This window comes from Pygocentrus nattereri, chromosome 6 (genome assembly GCF_015220715.1).
Source record: "Pygocentrus nattereri isolate fPygNat1 chromosome 6, fPygNat1.pri, whole genome shotgun sequence".
Classification (NCBI taxonomy): Eukaryota; Metazoa; Chordata; class Actinopteri; order Characiformes; family Serrasalmidae; genus Pygocentrus; species Pygocentrus nattereri.
Window position 1 is genome coordinate 15,395,345 of NC_051216.1, and position 15,233 is coordinate 15,410,577.

At 39.9% G+C, this 15,233-nt stretch overlaps 1 protein-coding gene across 10 annotated transcripts in view; it reads left to right on the forward strand.

Moving 5' to 3' along the window:
- The window catches only part of tns1b (tensin 1b), a 271,589-nt gene that overhangs the window by 143,610 nt on the left and 112,746 nt on the right, over positions 1-15,233 (forward strand). Inside the window, exon 1 of one of the 10 annotated variants that reach the window (XM_037539404.1) lies at positions 466-653. The exons of 8 other annotated variants lie outside the window; for them this stretch is intronic. In XM_037539404.1, the coding sequence (XP_037395301.1) occupies positions 624-653 (30 nt within the window). In that variant the 5' untranslated portion in view covers positions 466-623. Of the gene's footprint in view, positions 1-465; positions 654-9,266; positions 9,648-15,233 lie in introns of those variants that run through there. One more of the 10 variants, XM_037539405.1, reaches the window with a different exon arrangement.

The following is a 15,233-nucleotide window of genomic DNA, read 5'->3' on the forward strand; positions in this document are numbered from 1 at the left end:
TGTCCCCAAGGTTTCATGTCATGTATGTTGTCACAATGTTTGTTGTTTTCCTCAAATATGTGCTCATTTCTATTGAAACATTTTAGAAAGCTCTTTAGATCAGTCAGTGGTGCAGTCACCTCAGTCTTTGTAAAAAGATGCAAACCTTTATGATGTGAGTCATAATAGCAACATATTTAAAGCCTATTGGGTGTGATGTTTACTACTGGCTTTTGATTATGAAGACAAACGAGAGCGTTGAAGTAAAAGTGTGAGAGAGTGAGAGAAACGTAAGCGAGTTTGTGGGAGGAGGCCTTTAAAGCACGTGTGCTGCTGATAAGGGGTGTTACCCACTGATCAACAACACTTGCGGCGCAGCAGCCCATTTGTCCCTGTAAAGTGTTTGCAGATGGCTGCATGTCCTTGATCTGGCCTCCACCGGGAAGGGAAAGACCACAGCTCTATTCGCACAGCTGACTGCAGTCCGAACTGTTCTGGCAGGTGAACCAGGCGGTGTTAGCCTTATTTGCTGTTTTTCTCTGCAATGGTTTTCCATCTTCTGACTCTCAGTGCCACAGCCTTAGATACAGTGGGGAAGACAAACAGAAACGCCCAAACCTTTGGCGAGATGGAGTAATCAAGACATGCTGGAAAGAATGCTTGCACCAGGCCAAGTGAGTAATAGAAAGAGCCATTACTCCTAGGAGTCAGCAGAGAGGAGGAAAGGAAAGAGAGTGAATCGCTGTAACTAAAAAGAGAGGTGGAAAAAGCGAAAGGGCAGAATAGAGAGGCGATCACCACCAATTACACAGTGCCTGATTGGAAGCAGAAGGAAAAGCAGTGACATGGCCAGAGAAGTTATTATATGTGTACTTGGAGCTTCTGCTTGGCTTAGCACTTTCTGTTGCTTAGGGCATCATCTAACATCTGAGAGGATCATGGTCACCTTTTTCATGGGAATCTTGTTAGTGATGTTAGCGTTAGGAATAGGCATTTCCATCAAAGTGAAAAAAAAAAACAAACAAAAAAAACATATTTGAATGATGTCCCCGCTCCAAAAATATCTACAAGCTATGGCACACTGCACAGAGGTAGTGGACAAAATGCAGCTCTACAAAAATGTGGCGCTCAGCAACGTCTTATCACTGCTCTGTATTACACCCAGTGAGACCGCAAATTCCTATATGACGTGGATAGAAATTTACACTGAGAAAGGGATAAATAGATACATGCTAAATCGTTTTCACTTCAGCTGAACAGGGAGTTAGATAATGCCAAGCTTAATGAATTCACTAAATAATATTAAAATATTTATTTCATTAAATCTGTCTGAATGGACTACATTCATATCTATCAGTGCAATTGTGTGCCCCTTCCTATGTGCTATAGCTGTGCTTTGTTACCCAGTTAGAGAGACCCTCTGGTGGTGCCAAACTGATTGTCTGGTATGCTGCAGCATTTAGCCAGCTGCAGTAGTCTTTCTGTGCTTCCTTGTTTGGATGAAACAGATTAAAAAGAAAGACACATATTACCAAACCTCTGGTGGAATATAAAGTTTAGACATCTTATGGTTCTTCAATGCAAGAATGTATGACATTCTCGCATTGAAGAATCATGAAATCCTATCATAAAAATGATTAAATTAGGATTTTGGTAAGCTAATTTACATATCGAAATCCTAATTTAATTTTCTTTACTTTCATGAATGTTTGAAAATTCTGACTTCTGAAAATTCTCACTAGTTACCGTACACTGACAACTGACTAGAATTCACCAGTCTTCACAGGAACCTCTACTTTTCTGCCTGAGATCATATCTTCAAATCCAAATCCACAAAATAGTGCTAGATAGCAGATGTAGAATGCATGCAATCTCATCAATGAGTGTGACGTGTTGGTTTGTTTTTTTTGCACAAATGCTGTGTTTGATCATAACCTCCTGTGTTTGCTCACACACTCAGGCTTTGCTCTTTATCAGCTGAGTTCTGTTTGTCCATGAGGTGAGAGAGAGGGAGAGGAGGTCAAAAATAAAGTGACCTTGCCTGAGTTCACTTACTCAACCACCACTCTTATCTAGAAAAAGTTTTGGATCTGAAAAGCGGACAGAAGAGCCGTACAAACTGTCCGTTACCCTGACACCGTGGACTGCTCCTTCAGCCAGAAATGAAATCAAATCCCCTGTTGCAGTATGACTACGAATTACCCACCGCTCCCAACATGTGTCATCAATCCCCATGGCCTTGCTTCACTGCTGGCCTTCCACTGGACCTGAGAGAGAGTGAGAGAGAAAGAAACAGAGAGAGTCTCTGTCTCTGACTCAGCTTTTCCTTGTAATATCCTTCAGAGACTTCCTTCAATGTCTGAGGCAGCTGTGCCCAGAGCAGCCCAGCAAACCCACTTGATTAGCGGCTTGCTAATCAGCAAAATTCCTGCCGACTCACACAGCTCTTCAGCTAATCCAATACTCAGCAGCCCTTTCTGCTTCCTTCCATTGCAAGAGTGCGCAAGGCTTGGGCAGCCAGCCTCCTCCTTTGCATAAATCCAGAGCGTTCTCTCTTACCGTAATTATTTATCCTTCTGATTACTGTATTTCAGTTCCCGCTGCTCCGAAGTATCTGCAGGAACATGATATGTAGATGTAGGCTTCCCTTTGCCAGTTTTGTGAAGAGTGTGTGTGTGGGGGTTACATGTATGTGCTCTGTTGTTTCAAGTGGTAAAAGGGTTCTGTGGTGAGCCTTGGCCTCTGGCTCTTTCCGACTATCAGTGGTACTGCGTGATCTGTTGGAGAAAACATTTTGGCCAAGTGTAATAGAATATACTCCGTTTTCAGTAACATTGAACAGCTGTCTTCACCATGAACTACAGCTGCACCTTTAGTTATGACAGATATACAGGGATGTCTATGCATTAAAGAAACACATGTATATGTAAAAGGACTCACGGTACTGTTGGAGCACCCAGCCTCTACAGCTTTGAAGTAACAGGCCCGATTACATTAGCCTACAACAGAAGTTAGTTTCTTCTGTAAAGTTGCTATTTTGTTGATACATGTTTTCTTTGGACAACAACAATATGCTGCCTGCTTCTGTCCTGCATTGTTGATGGTCTTCTAATCAGCCTGTGCTCATTCCAGCAACATTGGTCTTTTTCTAAAAGCTGCATATTTTCATGAGGCCAGATGTGATCTTGTAATAATAATACAGTTCAGGGGACCACTTATTAAACTTTTGGTGCTTGGTTGTTGCAAAATCCTCCACTAACAAGGGTATGCCCTCTTGAAAACCTGCTCCCAAAATCCTCTGGTTCAGGGGTTTCCAATCTTTTGCAACTTGCTGCCCAAACAAATGACCACAAATGCTTCTGTGGCCCGATCTGATCATTTTTTTCTGGCTCACTTAATTAGATAGCTAATGTTGTTTGGCAGTGACCAAATGCTGAATGTCTGGCTGAAGTGAGGGAAGTTGCAAATGGAGCTCTGGCTCAATTCAAGGGTATATTTTCTATGTTTTGTCTCCATGTGATGGCATAAATGTTTTGACTTTACACCTTTATTTGAAAAGACCTCTGAATATACAACACATTTGGGAGTGGGAGTTGCTTGTTTTCAGTTCTTGCACATTTGAAGCCCCATGCTAGGTACTAATTGCTGTATTTTCTTTGCTTTGGTTTATGCTTGTTTTTATCAGTTTTATTTGTCTGAGACACAGTGGCTGCTTCACTTGTAGATGGCCCGGCCTCAGGAACTTTCTTTTTGAAAGACACTGATTTTAACCATTTATCTATTATGGATTAATTCCATATCCTTGAAAAAATGAGACTTCCACCAATGAAAAAATGATAGTGATATGATAATGATAATAATCAACGTAATATTTGTAATCATAGTAATATTTTGGTTAAATGTCTGTATTGTAAAGGAAATTGCGGTTAAAACTACTTAACTACTGTGACACAGGTTGTCACAGGTTGAAAACTACTACTCTAGTGTGCGCGCTTCTAACGTCTGAAGTACAATGTATTAGCTCAAATGCAAATCCTGCAATAGCTTGTCTTCCACATCGCATTTACTCTGGCTGTATCATAGAAACTATGAAAGGCAGAGGACACATACAACCACTGGTAACCCATAAGCCAGCTTTTACCACTAGCTCAGTGATTACTTCCTAAAGGGCAGTATAGTATTTTTCTCTTGCAAGAAGGGATTTTTTTCTGCATGTAATAAGCTCTCTGCACATGCAACTCACATCTACATGCTTAAATATGTTTTTAGGGGGACTTCTAAGTCAGGCTATGTTACATCTATGAGCTAACGACAGTTTTCTCGTCTGTCAGACAAGTTGAAGAGTGAATCAAGGCCCCATACTTTATGTTCAGGATGTGTTGGATTGGTTGACAAATGTCAGTTTCAGTTTTTCAATTTGTTCTCCCCCTAGTAACTCTATGTTTCCACCTACATTTCTACCAAAATGTACTTGGTTGTCCCCAGATGTTCTTGTTCTGGTCCCACTATATTAACAGTTTAGAATATCACCATTGATGTTAACACTAAACTACTTCATGAACCAAATTTAAAAATAAATGGCACTATATATATATATATATATATATATATATATATATATATATATATATAGTGCCATTTATTTTTGCAGCTAAAGTTATCACTTTATATAAAAATAGCCAAAACATTAATTTGATAAATGATTCCCAACTTTCTAACAGAAGTATAATTGAGTGTTTCTGGGACTCCTCCCTGGTCAGAAACTACAAGAGATGACTGTTTTTTGGCCTGTCCTTGGCTATCCACTCCCTGTGCCATGCTAAGCCTGGTATTTGTTTTTCCTTCCACACTTTAACCACCGTCCTGAGGCTTAGTTGAGGCTATAGCAGCGCTTATTACAGGCATCACCTCAGGGATCATAAAAGATAATAAAAGCCAGGACACAGGAAATATGTCAGACCCATAACATGCCAGCACCTTACAGGAGAATACTTCCTCGTGTAGGAGAGCATGCAAGGCTCTCATCACCAAATAGGGACAAAATAAGTTTTCTGAATAAAAAGTCCAACACTGTGCAGAGTTTGACCTCTTCATTAATACGCTGATGTCTCATTCTCATTCTTGGACAGAGGCAATGAATAGCTTGTATGCTTCCTTCTTCTCTGCTCCTCCTTTTCTCTGTCCTTTCATCAAGCTTGCAATTAATACTGGATTCAACATCTTGTACCATCCAAACATCTGGTTAGCACAACTGCAGGGACACTCTTAACAGACAGGTTGCTTTGAAGCCAATGTTCTCCATGTAATTATTTTGATATTGCCAAACAAAGTCGCTCATGTTTTTCCATTTGCAAAGTTTTCCTTGAGTGCAGGTTTAAGTAGTGCTTTCACATACCTGCTATTACAATTGATGATTAGATGGTGCACGTAATGCAACAGGTCCTTGGAAATGAATAGTAAGCCAGCTGCATGTTGTGGAGGGAATTTCAGGACTACTTGATAGGACAGATCGTTCCTTTCATGTTGCCACACTATTGTTATTGTTCTTCAGATTCTTAAGTCTGATGCCAGTTATTGTTCCTATAACAAATTAGAATCCCCTGACTAAAAGGTCTTATTGCACAGCTATCAAAAGCTAATGTTTAATCTATTGAAATCGTTTTAAAGTACCTGAATTATAACCATAGCACTTGTATGCATGCAGTGTCTTTCTCATATCCAATATTAACACATGCACTGACTTTTTATGTACAAAGTCACCACTGAGCGCAGATTTTGCCTGACCTCTTAGTTTAAATGCCACAACTCAGGCATAGGGAGCCAATGCTACAGGTGGCTCTTTTACAAAATAGGCCGCAAACACCTTGATGGTTCCCTGCTCTCTTCTATAGAAGCAAGCTAGCATGTCTTAGAAAACTGAGAATATACATAGGAAGGAGAAGTGAGTGTAATCTGAACAGACCCCTCAGAAAGAACGCAACAGAAAGCCCATTGTGTTGTCTTGCAAACACAGACTCTTCAAAGAGCCCTCACAACTCAAGTAGAACTCTTAACTCCCCTCTACAGGAACAGATAGTGCACTCTAGACCTGCAGTGGTACTACTAATAGCTGTGTTACACCATTCACTGAATATGATGTTATCTGCTATTATGCTATCAGCTTATATAAGGATTCAATTTGTAGGTTTTGTGGGCTGTTATTCCCTTTTTTACGAGAAACTGTTGCATCATAATTTGGTGATTGAAGATAAACAAACCCTTAGTTGTGGTTGTTTTGTATGTGTTGTGACTGACAGTCTAATAGTAAATTCAGATGAATACAGTATTTTCTGGTTTTATGACCTGCGGGTGAAATATGAAAGTGAAATATTTTGTATTTGTCATCCTCAAAAGGATCTGGTTATTGCTTTTGATATTACGTTGTCTAGACTGGCCATGAAAAATAATCAACATCTAACAACCACAACCAGTCTGTGGGTCGCAACGTCTAAAACGATTTTACATTTGGGTTTGAATCAACAGTTCTACTCTTTCTCCCTTCATCTCTCCATCAGCAAGCGGTAGTTAGGCTGTGGTTTAATATTTTCAGAATTTATGACCTTAGTTATGCTTCTTCTACTGTGTATTTACTGGACTGAGCTGAGATCAGGCTGGTAAAATACAGAACTGGGATCTGATTGCATGTTGTAGTACAGAGGTAGATGCTCTTTTCACTTTACTTTAAAAATGTAGTTGATCAACCAAGACATGTTTGGTATCTGAAGTTTACTTCTTTAGTTTTGATGGAGCTACAAGACTGTAGCTAACAAATAATAGCTAATATCTACCATTAGAGCATCATATAAACTTCATGCCTATCTGAAGCACAGGAATGTGGTGCATAGTGAAGAACATGAGGCTGCTTTTGGAAAAAATCTCCATTTCTGTTGTTTTTCAGTTTTTGACATAATTTGACAGTAAATTTACATTGCATTTACATTGCATGTAAATTTCATGATGAATGAACCAAAATAAATGGCCTAAAATGTCTCCGGAAAAAGTCAGGTTACATTGACCTAAATTAAAAGTAAAGTATGTTTTTTTCTTTCATAAGTCATAATTTTGGAGATACATGATATGACAGCAATGATTAGCAACAGCCATCAAGATGATTGACATTTTGTCCATTTTTATAGATAGGAGTATATCATACAGCGTCAAAAACCATATAAGCTAGTGTAGCGTCCCGGCCTCCAACCACTAGGAGGGGGCAGAGAATCGGGAACAGCTGACGGAGACAAATCAGGTGCAGCTCTGCACATTCTACTGTCCCACTGCTCATGCCTCAGTCATGAGTTTATGCTGTCACATGCATGTGGTTAACAGTCAACTATGTTCTCTTGGGCCCCATGTTTTTGTTAAACTCTAGGTTCTCTCCCAGTTGTTTTCCTAGCATAAGTATAAAAAACAAAACCAAAAAAAAAAAACAACTTTATGTCCTTTTCTGTTGACTGATATCCCTTGTTTTTAGAAACTTTTGTTTGAAGATGCTGCTCTTGTGTTTATTTGGTTTGGCCTTAGCCTTCTTTTTCAACTCTTCCACAAGTTTCTCTTCAGCTTTGCTGTGGTAGTGTAGAAATATTGCACTCACTCTGCATCGTGAGGTACAGCCGTGAAGAACAACCTTGCTTTTCTTCTTTTTTTCCTCCATTCTCAAGTGTCTACTGCTGTGCACTTAAGTCCATTTACGTGCCTGGTCAGTGGCTTATTCCATAGCTTGCCGCATCAGTTTGATCCTCATGTGGGATAAGCCAGCCACCTCTTTACAGCAAGTCTGTTCACATAACAACTCGCTGTTGTTTGAGGCAAGGCTGTCACGTTTTAGGCATTCAGTTTATGCTATATATTCCAATACTAATTAGCTGCATTGTAGCTCCAGTGAAAAACTATAGAAGCAAATTTTGTTCATTGTACATATCTTGTTCCAGGGACTATATTTGGGTTTATGCTTTATGCGGTTTATGATGGTCTTATTTGATATCTCTTTATGGCCCTGGAGAAATAAAGCAGTTGGATCTATATCAATATAATGTGCCTTTGGTGTCTACAGCATAGTAATTTAAATATCATACAAACATCATTAAACAAATATTTTAAATTTAACTCTGAATATACACATTATTATAAATATCTAGGAATGTTAATCTTCATTTTAAAATGTATTTTGTATGTGTTTTACTATTTTCTTTGATGGGGAGATGGGAATTTTGACACTCTGTCATATTCTGGTCCAGCCTGTCATGTCCTTGTCCATCACATCATCTTCATGTTATATTAAAATAAATCAGTAATTCTACACAGAATTTGTTTAGAACCAAACTGTTATAACTGATCTATTATACATAACAGTGGGTCAAGCAGTTTTCTTCCAATTTTTGCTCAAAGACTTTAACTGTTATTATTGTTTGGGGGAAAAAGCATGTGTGGTCAGATATAGTGGGGAAAGAAACTAATTATGTAACAAAATCCATAACTACAGTTGGGAGGATACAATATTTCTCTGACTTCTGTGATACTTTAGTAACATTATTTATATAATTAGTGTTTGTCCGTGATTGTGTCAGAAAATATTGGCTTGCCATTGCAAAATGAAGCGTTAAAGCTTGACATAGATGTTTTCTGAGTAGTTTCTAGTCTGACTATAATGAATATTCAAAGGAATTTAAAATCTTAAAAAAAAGTCATTTTTTAGACATTATCAAGTCCCAAAGGCACAATATACTGATGCTCTGATCCACAACATTACTAAGTAACTATGTTGTAGCTCCCATGAAAAACTACAGAAGCAAACTTCAGCTGACAACTAAGTCTTAGCTGTTGTACTACATTTAGGTTTATGTTTAAGTGGATAGTGTTGGGTTTGTTTGGTATCTCTTTATGACTCTGGACATGTGATAATGTAAGAGAAATAAGCTTTAACATCTGCGAGCTTCTCTGATCCACAAGCTGCTGGTACAGAGGCTGTGTGGAATATGAGTTGTGAGCTTGTCAACTCATGTTTAACCTGTAAGCTGAGAACTTGATAACATAAAAGTTGAGGAGGGCCAGAAGAAGACGAAGGAAGGGGAGGAGTGTGAGTTTTGTCTGTCAAACTCAAGTCCAGCCCACACTCTTGCTCAGAAATTTTAGCTGTATGCTTTTAGTCCCCTTATTTTTTTCCACTCCTCTTTGCTCACATACATGAGAGGCAGAGAGGGGAAGAGAGGGAGAGACAGCAAAAGGGGGAGTGTGAGGAACACAGAGACAGAGTGAAGGAGCGAGAGAGGGAGAACGTGTGAGAGAGAGAGGGAGGGAAAGAGGGTGGAATAAAGAGTGAACGAAAGAGCCTGCAGGCAGACCTTCCAGATTTCTATGTAGCTGAATGTGTATATATGTTTTAGAACCTTTTTTGTTGTTTTAAGGCAAAATATCGGGACAGTTCTTAGTCAGAGACACACGCTTCCCACCTCTAGCTGGATTACCTTCCCCTCTCTCTCGGCGAGGTGTGTGGCTTGTGTCAGAGTCACTGAGCAGTTGAGGCTGCCGCTCTCTTTGCCTGGAGGAGAATGTTGCAGTAGAGCAGAATCCCGCTAAGATAGACTCGTACATACACGCACCCGAAAAGAAGGATGGCCACGGCTGTGTATCAGGTAAGCGGAGGGGTGTCGATCACCCTGCTTTTGCTTGCGGTGAAATCTCTCTCTCCTCAGACATGCATGGAATCCTTAACCCTTCTCGCCAGAGAGGACAGCAGCAGCGTAGACTTTGCTTGTTCTTTGTAAGGAAACAGAAGGCTTGTGTGTAAGTGCTCTCAGATGGTGGGGAGAGGGGAGAGGAGAAGCTGTGTGTGTGTGAGATACAGGGACACGGAAAATCGTGTTGATTTAGTTGAAAGTGCAGGATCTGAGGCGCTAAGCTGAAAGACAGAGAGATACAGCAAATGAGGCTCTTTCTCCTTGTTTAGTAAAGATACATATCTGCAGTGCTTTTGTAGAACATGTCAGAAACAAGTAAGCACATTTCAAGAGAAGTGCATGTATTCCTGCCTGATTACTGTGTGTGCTGCTCATTTGTGCAGTAGTTGCTTCTACTTATTGTACGTGTAGAAAAAACACTGCGTATGTTGTCCATGTTATGAATTTCAGTTGTTTAGTTTTATTTACATAGGGCTATAACAGATGTTGTCGAGGAACAGTTTTACATAAATCTAGATTCAAACCCTTAATGAGTCAGTCGAGGGTGAACAATGAAAGGATGAATGAAAAACTCCTTGAAGGAATGTCAAAGAAACCCTGAGAGGAACCAATTGGAGTCAAAATTGGAACCCATCCTGCTCTGATTGAGTGCAGATAGCAGAATTGTTATAAACAAATGACAATTACGAATAAACAAATGAGATAAACAAAGGCATTCAGATGAGCCATCAGGAAAGATCTGAGATAAACCCATGACTAATGTTAGATGTCTATCAGTAATTGTCAGGAAAAGACTGTGAGTAATAGATCTGGAGGGCTAGTGGATGCGTTCAGTTGTTCATTCATTTGATCTCAAAAATGATCCAAGGGCTTTGTTTAATATATATTGCCAACAGTATTTTACATTGAGCCAAGGTTCTTATGTGTTTACTCTATTTGATTGTATAAAAATACATGGCATAATGGCCTAAATTTAATACAACAGTGTATTTTTTGGCATACTCAATAACACTTTGAATTAAATCAGGTTTCGTATTGAGACGATATTCTGGATACAGTTTAGTCTAACAGATGACTACATCAGTGAATTGCTGTGTGGGTTGTGAGGGAGGTCTCAGCCCCCGGGCAGTCAGGCTGTCTCGCTGGTATGGAGCAGACGGTGTGTTTTGTGTGTGAAAGTGAGAGTGCTGTCCTGCAGCGAGGTCACTCAGGGCTGATTTGTGACAGCAGCGTCTGTCTGCTGCCTCACACGCTTCCCTTTCTACTGTAACAACTGTGGCTGTCAGCATGACAAAGCTGCTGTAAAGGGCTGAACAATAGCTGTACCCCTGCGGCACACTGTCTGCTGCTGGTTCGCATGTGTGTGTGTGTGTGTGTGTGTTGTTTTCTTTCTGTTACATAGACGGCATAGACAGCACACTTTCTGCATGTCTTTTCACACGCTACAGCCTTCAGCCACTGACACCAGTGACCTGCAGATCAAACCACACAGCCATGGTCTCTGTAGGTTAAAGGGTCAAATACCAGGGTTTTTGGTGCTCATTGTTTATGTCCACTTAACAGCTGAATTGTATAACAGACACACCTGAAAGCACAATGTCTAGGAAGATGACAACATCAGTTCATGGACTGAATGTTTCCCATTCGCCGTCATGTAGTCAGTCTTTTTCTTCAGGTTTTTCTTCACATTGGCTAGTCTAATTATTGGAAGCTTATATCCTGTGATTAACAAACTGCATGGCTAAATCATCACATACTTGCCTTAAACAACGTTAAGTTGTTTGGTAACTGTCTAATGTCAGCCTCAGTGCTTTATGTAAGTATATATAGTAAGCTAAGCTTGCGACAGTTATTGGGATTTTGTCAGTTGCATTCTGACTGACTAACCATACATTACTGTGCACACACTGCTGTGGATTTCCAATGGGAAACACATTTTCCCAAGCAATTGCTTGCTTTGCATGCTGTGACAAAGGGAGCCTTTTGAGGATATACATACAGATATAAATATGTAAATATAGATAGTCACTAGAAAGTCTGTGATATACATGGCATCACATTTTTAAACAAGAGTTTCCTTTAAAGCATTTAAATGAGATCCTCACATGTTCAGCTTGTTTGCTGTGGGTGTATTTTTGTTGTAGCTCCCTTTTAAAACTCATCAGCTCTTAGACATCACACAAAAACAATGGTCTGTGGTTGGTTATTTTGCTGTCTTTCCTGTCAAAGTGTGGTTCTTGGCCATGATAAGTTATACAATGTTCAAGGCTCTCTGGGATTTGGCAGAAGTCTGGCTTATGAGACTGAGTGATCTCTAATAGACTTGCTTATGTGGTTTTTGATACTGTATGACATACTGTTTTTTTTTTTTATAAAAATAGACTAAACATATCTAAACAACATAGCTAAACCAGGAGGTCAGTCTGAATTTTGTCCATACTTTTACTGACTTCCAATGCCAAATATGTCTTGGCAGGTTGACTACATTTGAAGTAAAAGCTGTGTCTGTAATGTATATGAAAACAACCTCTGTTTTCTGCTTGGTACCAGAGAAACATTCACCCAGCCGAATTTTTTGAAGTTCCTCTGCAGTGAAGTGAGTAAGAGGTGTTTACAACACCAAGCCTGCTGCCAGAGCCTGACGCCTTGCTACTTCTTCTGTGCCCCACATCTGCCCTCCTGACCCCAGATACAGCATCTGTATCAATCTCCCCTGTACACAAACATGCTCCACACCCTGAGCCACACCAGTAACCCTACCTCCAAACCCCCATTGCGGTCAACCGTGGGAAATGCTGCATGGTTTCTGTTCCTGGCACGTTTCACCAATGCAATTTTGACTAATTTGGCTCAAATTGAGGGGAAAGAGGGTTAATGCTGCGCTGAACACTGCAAACACATTTATCAAGAATCTCTAGCCAGACTGGAGGAGGGAATGTGCCGCGTCATTTTCTCATGGGAGCATCCCCTGTAATGAACGGGCTTTCGGTCGTATTCTCCTGACTCCATTTGTTTGATTGTTAAGCTGCTTATGTTTGCGCTAGTCATTTTTCTCCATTATCAGCCGCCACCAAATTCTTCAGCGTTTCGCTCACTGCATCCAAAGGGCTTTAGGATGGCCAAGAGAAATGTAAACCAATGCATATTGCCTTACTGAAATGTTACTGTGCTGTTTGTGTGGGAACAGCGAGTGTCTACTGGCTGCTGCCCAAAGATGGACTTGATTTCAGCTTTACGGTGACTAAGAGCATTTCTCTTCACCAACTGTATCAATGTATCCCTCGGCTCAGGACACATTGCCTTCGTGCAATGAAACTAACTGCTGGCTGGGGGAGCAGATAACAAAAAAGTCATTCTAATAGTGAGAGCTAACTGCTGTTATATAACTCATTTCTAGATTCGTGTGATGAAGAAAGCTTGCTGATCTGTAATCGGTATGAATTACATGATCAGGATGTGGAGTGTGTTTGAACAACGCAGCAAGTTCTGCAGCTCTATATCTTCTGGAGATGCTGATAAAGTTGAAAGTTATTAATATCAAAGGAATGTTCATTTTCTGCTCTTATGTCAAAATGTTATGTAATTTCCTTTGCTTTTTTCTCCACTTAAATAGATCATATTCTACCATTTCCACCTAATTTATGTGGTTGTATACTAAAAACAGTCATAAGATGTCTTTATATGACAATTTCTAGTCACCTTTATCCCCTTGAATTAAACAGACTACCTTTAAGCTTGATTTGTGTAAATGATTTCTGTTCTTTTCAGCTATTATTGTGCGGTCCAGGCCATACTGTATGGAACAAACTAAATCCACAGGAAAAAATAAGCTTCAGCCAGTCAGATAATCTGGAATGATGCATTTACTTCCTGACAACACAAACAGTGCTTTAATACGTTTACCTCTCATCTTCTGTTCCAACAACTCTGCTGCAGTCTGCAGTAACAACTTCAGTGTGAATGTGAGTGCTAAACTGCTGTAGGCTGAAGAGGCTGTGACATGTAAATGGTGTGGCATGTTTGATGAATAAAGAATGGGCTGTTTTTGCATCTGAGTGTCCTTATATGGACAGTGTGGACTAGGGAGTGTTTTGAAACTTGCCCTTTCAGTAAAAGCATGGAAAATTTGGTTTTCCATGGTATTGGCCCTTTAACTCTAGCTGTCAGAAAGGAGGTGGATGGAGTGCAGAAGTCATGGACAGATGTGTAAGAAATGGTGCAGTGTGGAGTATTGCTCAAGTGTCCGCCGCACCCTTCTGCCTGGCTCTGATTGTGATTTAGGAGTGTTTGGGTCCTTCTGTAAAGGCGTTTGCATCATATGCTGCCTCTCAGACAGAGTGGGAGAGAGGAGACCAGAAGCTCAAGGCTTTGTACTGTACAGTGTGGAATTCTGCTTGATGGATGTATGTTTAAAAAAGGCCCATTATGGAAGTTCAGGGATCATTTCATCCCATGGCTGGGAGATGCATTCATTGTTACTGTGGAAGTTGCCAGATGAATAAATCTGCATCTCTTTGCCTTTACTGATCTTGGCCAGCTGCTCAGCTTCTCCTGCATTTCTTTCATTCACATACTCTAGAAGACTTGAAAATGCACACTCCACCCTCTCTCTGTTTCTCTCTCTCTCTCTCTCTCTCTCTCTCTCTCTCTCTCTCTCTCCCCTGAACATGCATGAACATTATAATGGTGGACCACCCAATGGTGGGTCGTTTCTTTTGGTCCATTCTACATAAAATTTACACACAATATAAAGGCCAATAGGGATTTTCAAATTATATCAAAAACTGACAAACTTGAAAAAAATTGGAGATGCGAAGTTTCAATATAAGCAGCAATATAATAAAAAATTGTCATTTTTAAATTTTATTTTAATTTTCATTTTATTTATATATATTTTCAATTTAATATAATCATTGTGCTTGTAACTTTGAAACTCAGCAAGTATTGTAGACAACTCTCAGTTGTTTAAGTTCTGGCTGTAAACAGAAGTGTTAAATTAAAGGAAAAGCCAAATGGAAAATTATCCGCTCAAGATGTTTTCTGCATGGTGTCTGGGGAGATACAGACAAGTGAGCTTGTCCTGTTGGTTCGGCCATGAGGAAAATCAGATTAGCCACTAACACATACATCTGTCTGTATAACCTACCCTTTGGAAATGTCTAGTGGAATTGATATTGCCATAAAAGTCAGTTTCCAACATACACAATCTTATCATAAACTTGACCTCCTGAGTGCTGTGCAGCAGTGCTTACATTCCTGTGCCATAGTTTAACATCAGCATCTACAAAACTCTGGAGATCTTCTCTCTCTTCATTACAGATTAAACAGGGGTCATTTTTATTATGCAAGAAATGTGAGAGTTGTACACGGATCTCTTACTTTGACGCACATTAAGACGAGGAGTAAACTTCGATTAAAGCGGACAGTGTTTCTTCATCCTCCATTGTTGCTGGTCATCAATTAAATTATGTGACTGTGTGATCCTTGAGTTTTATGATGCTTCGGTTTTGTGGGGCACAAGCATGATCTTTGAATTATCTC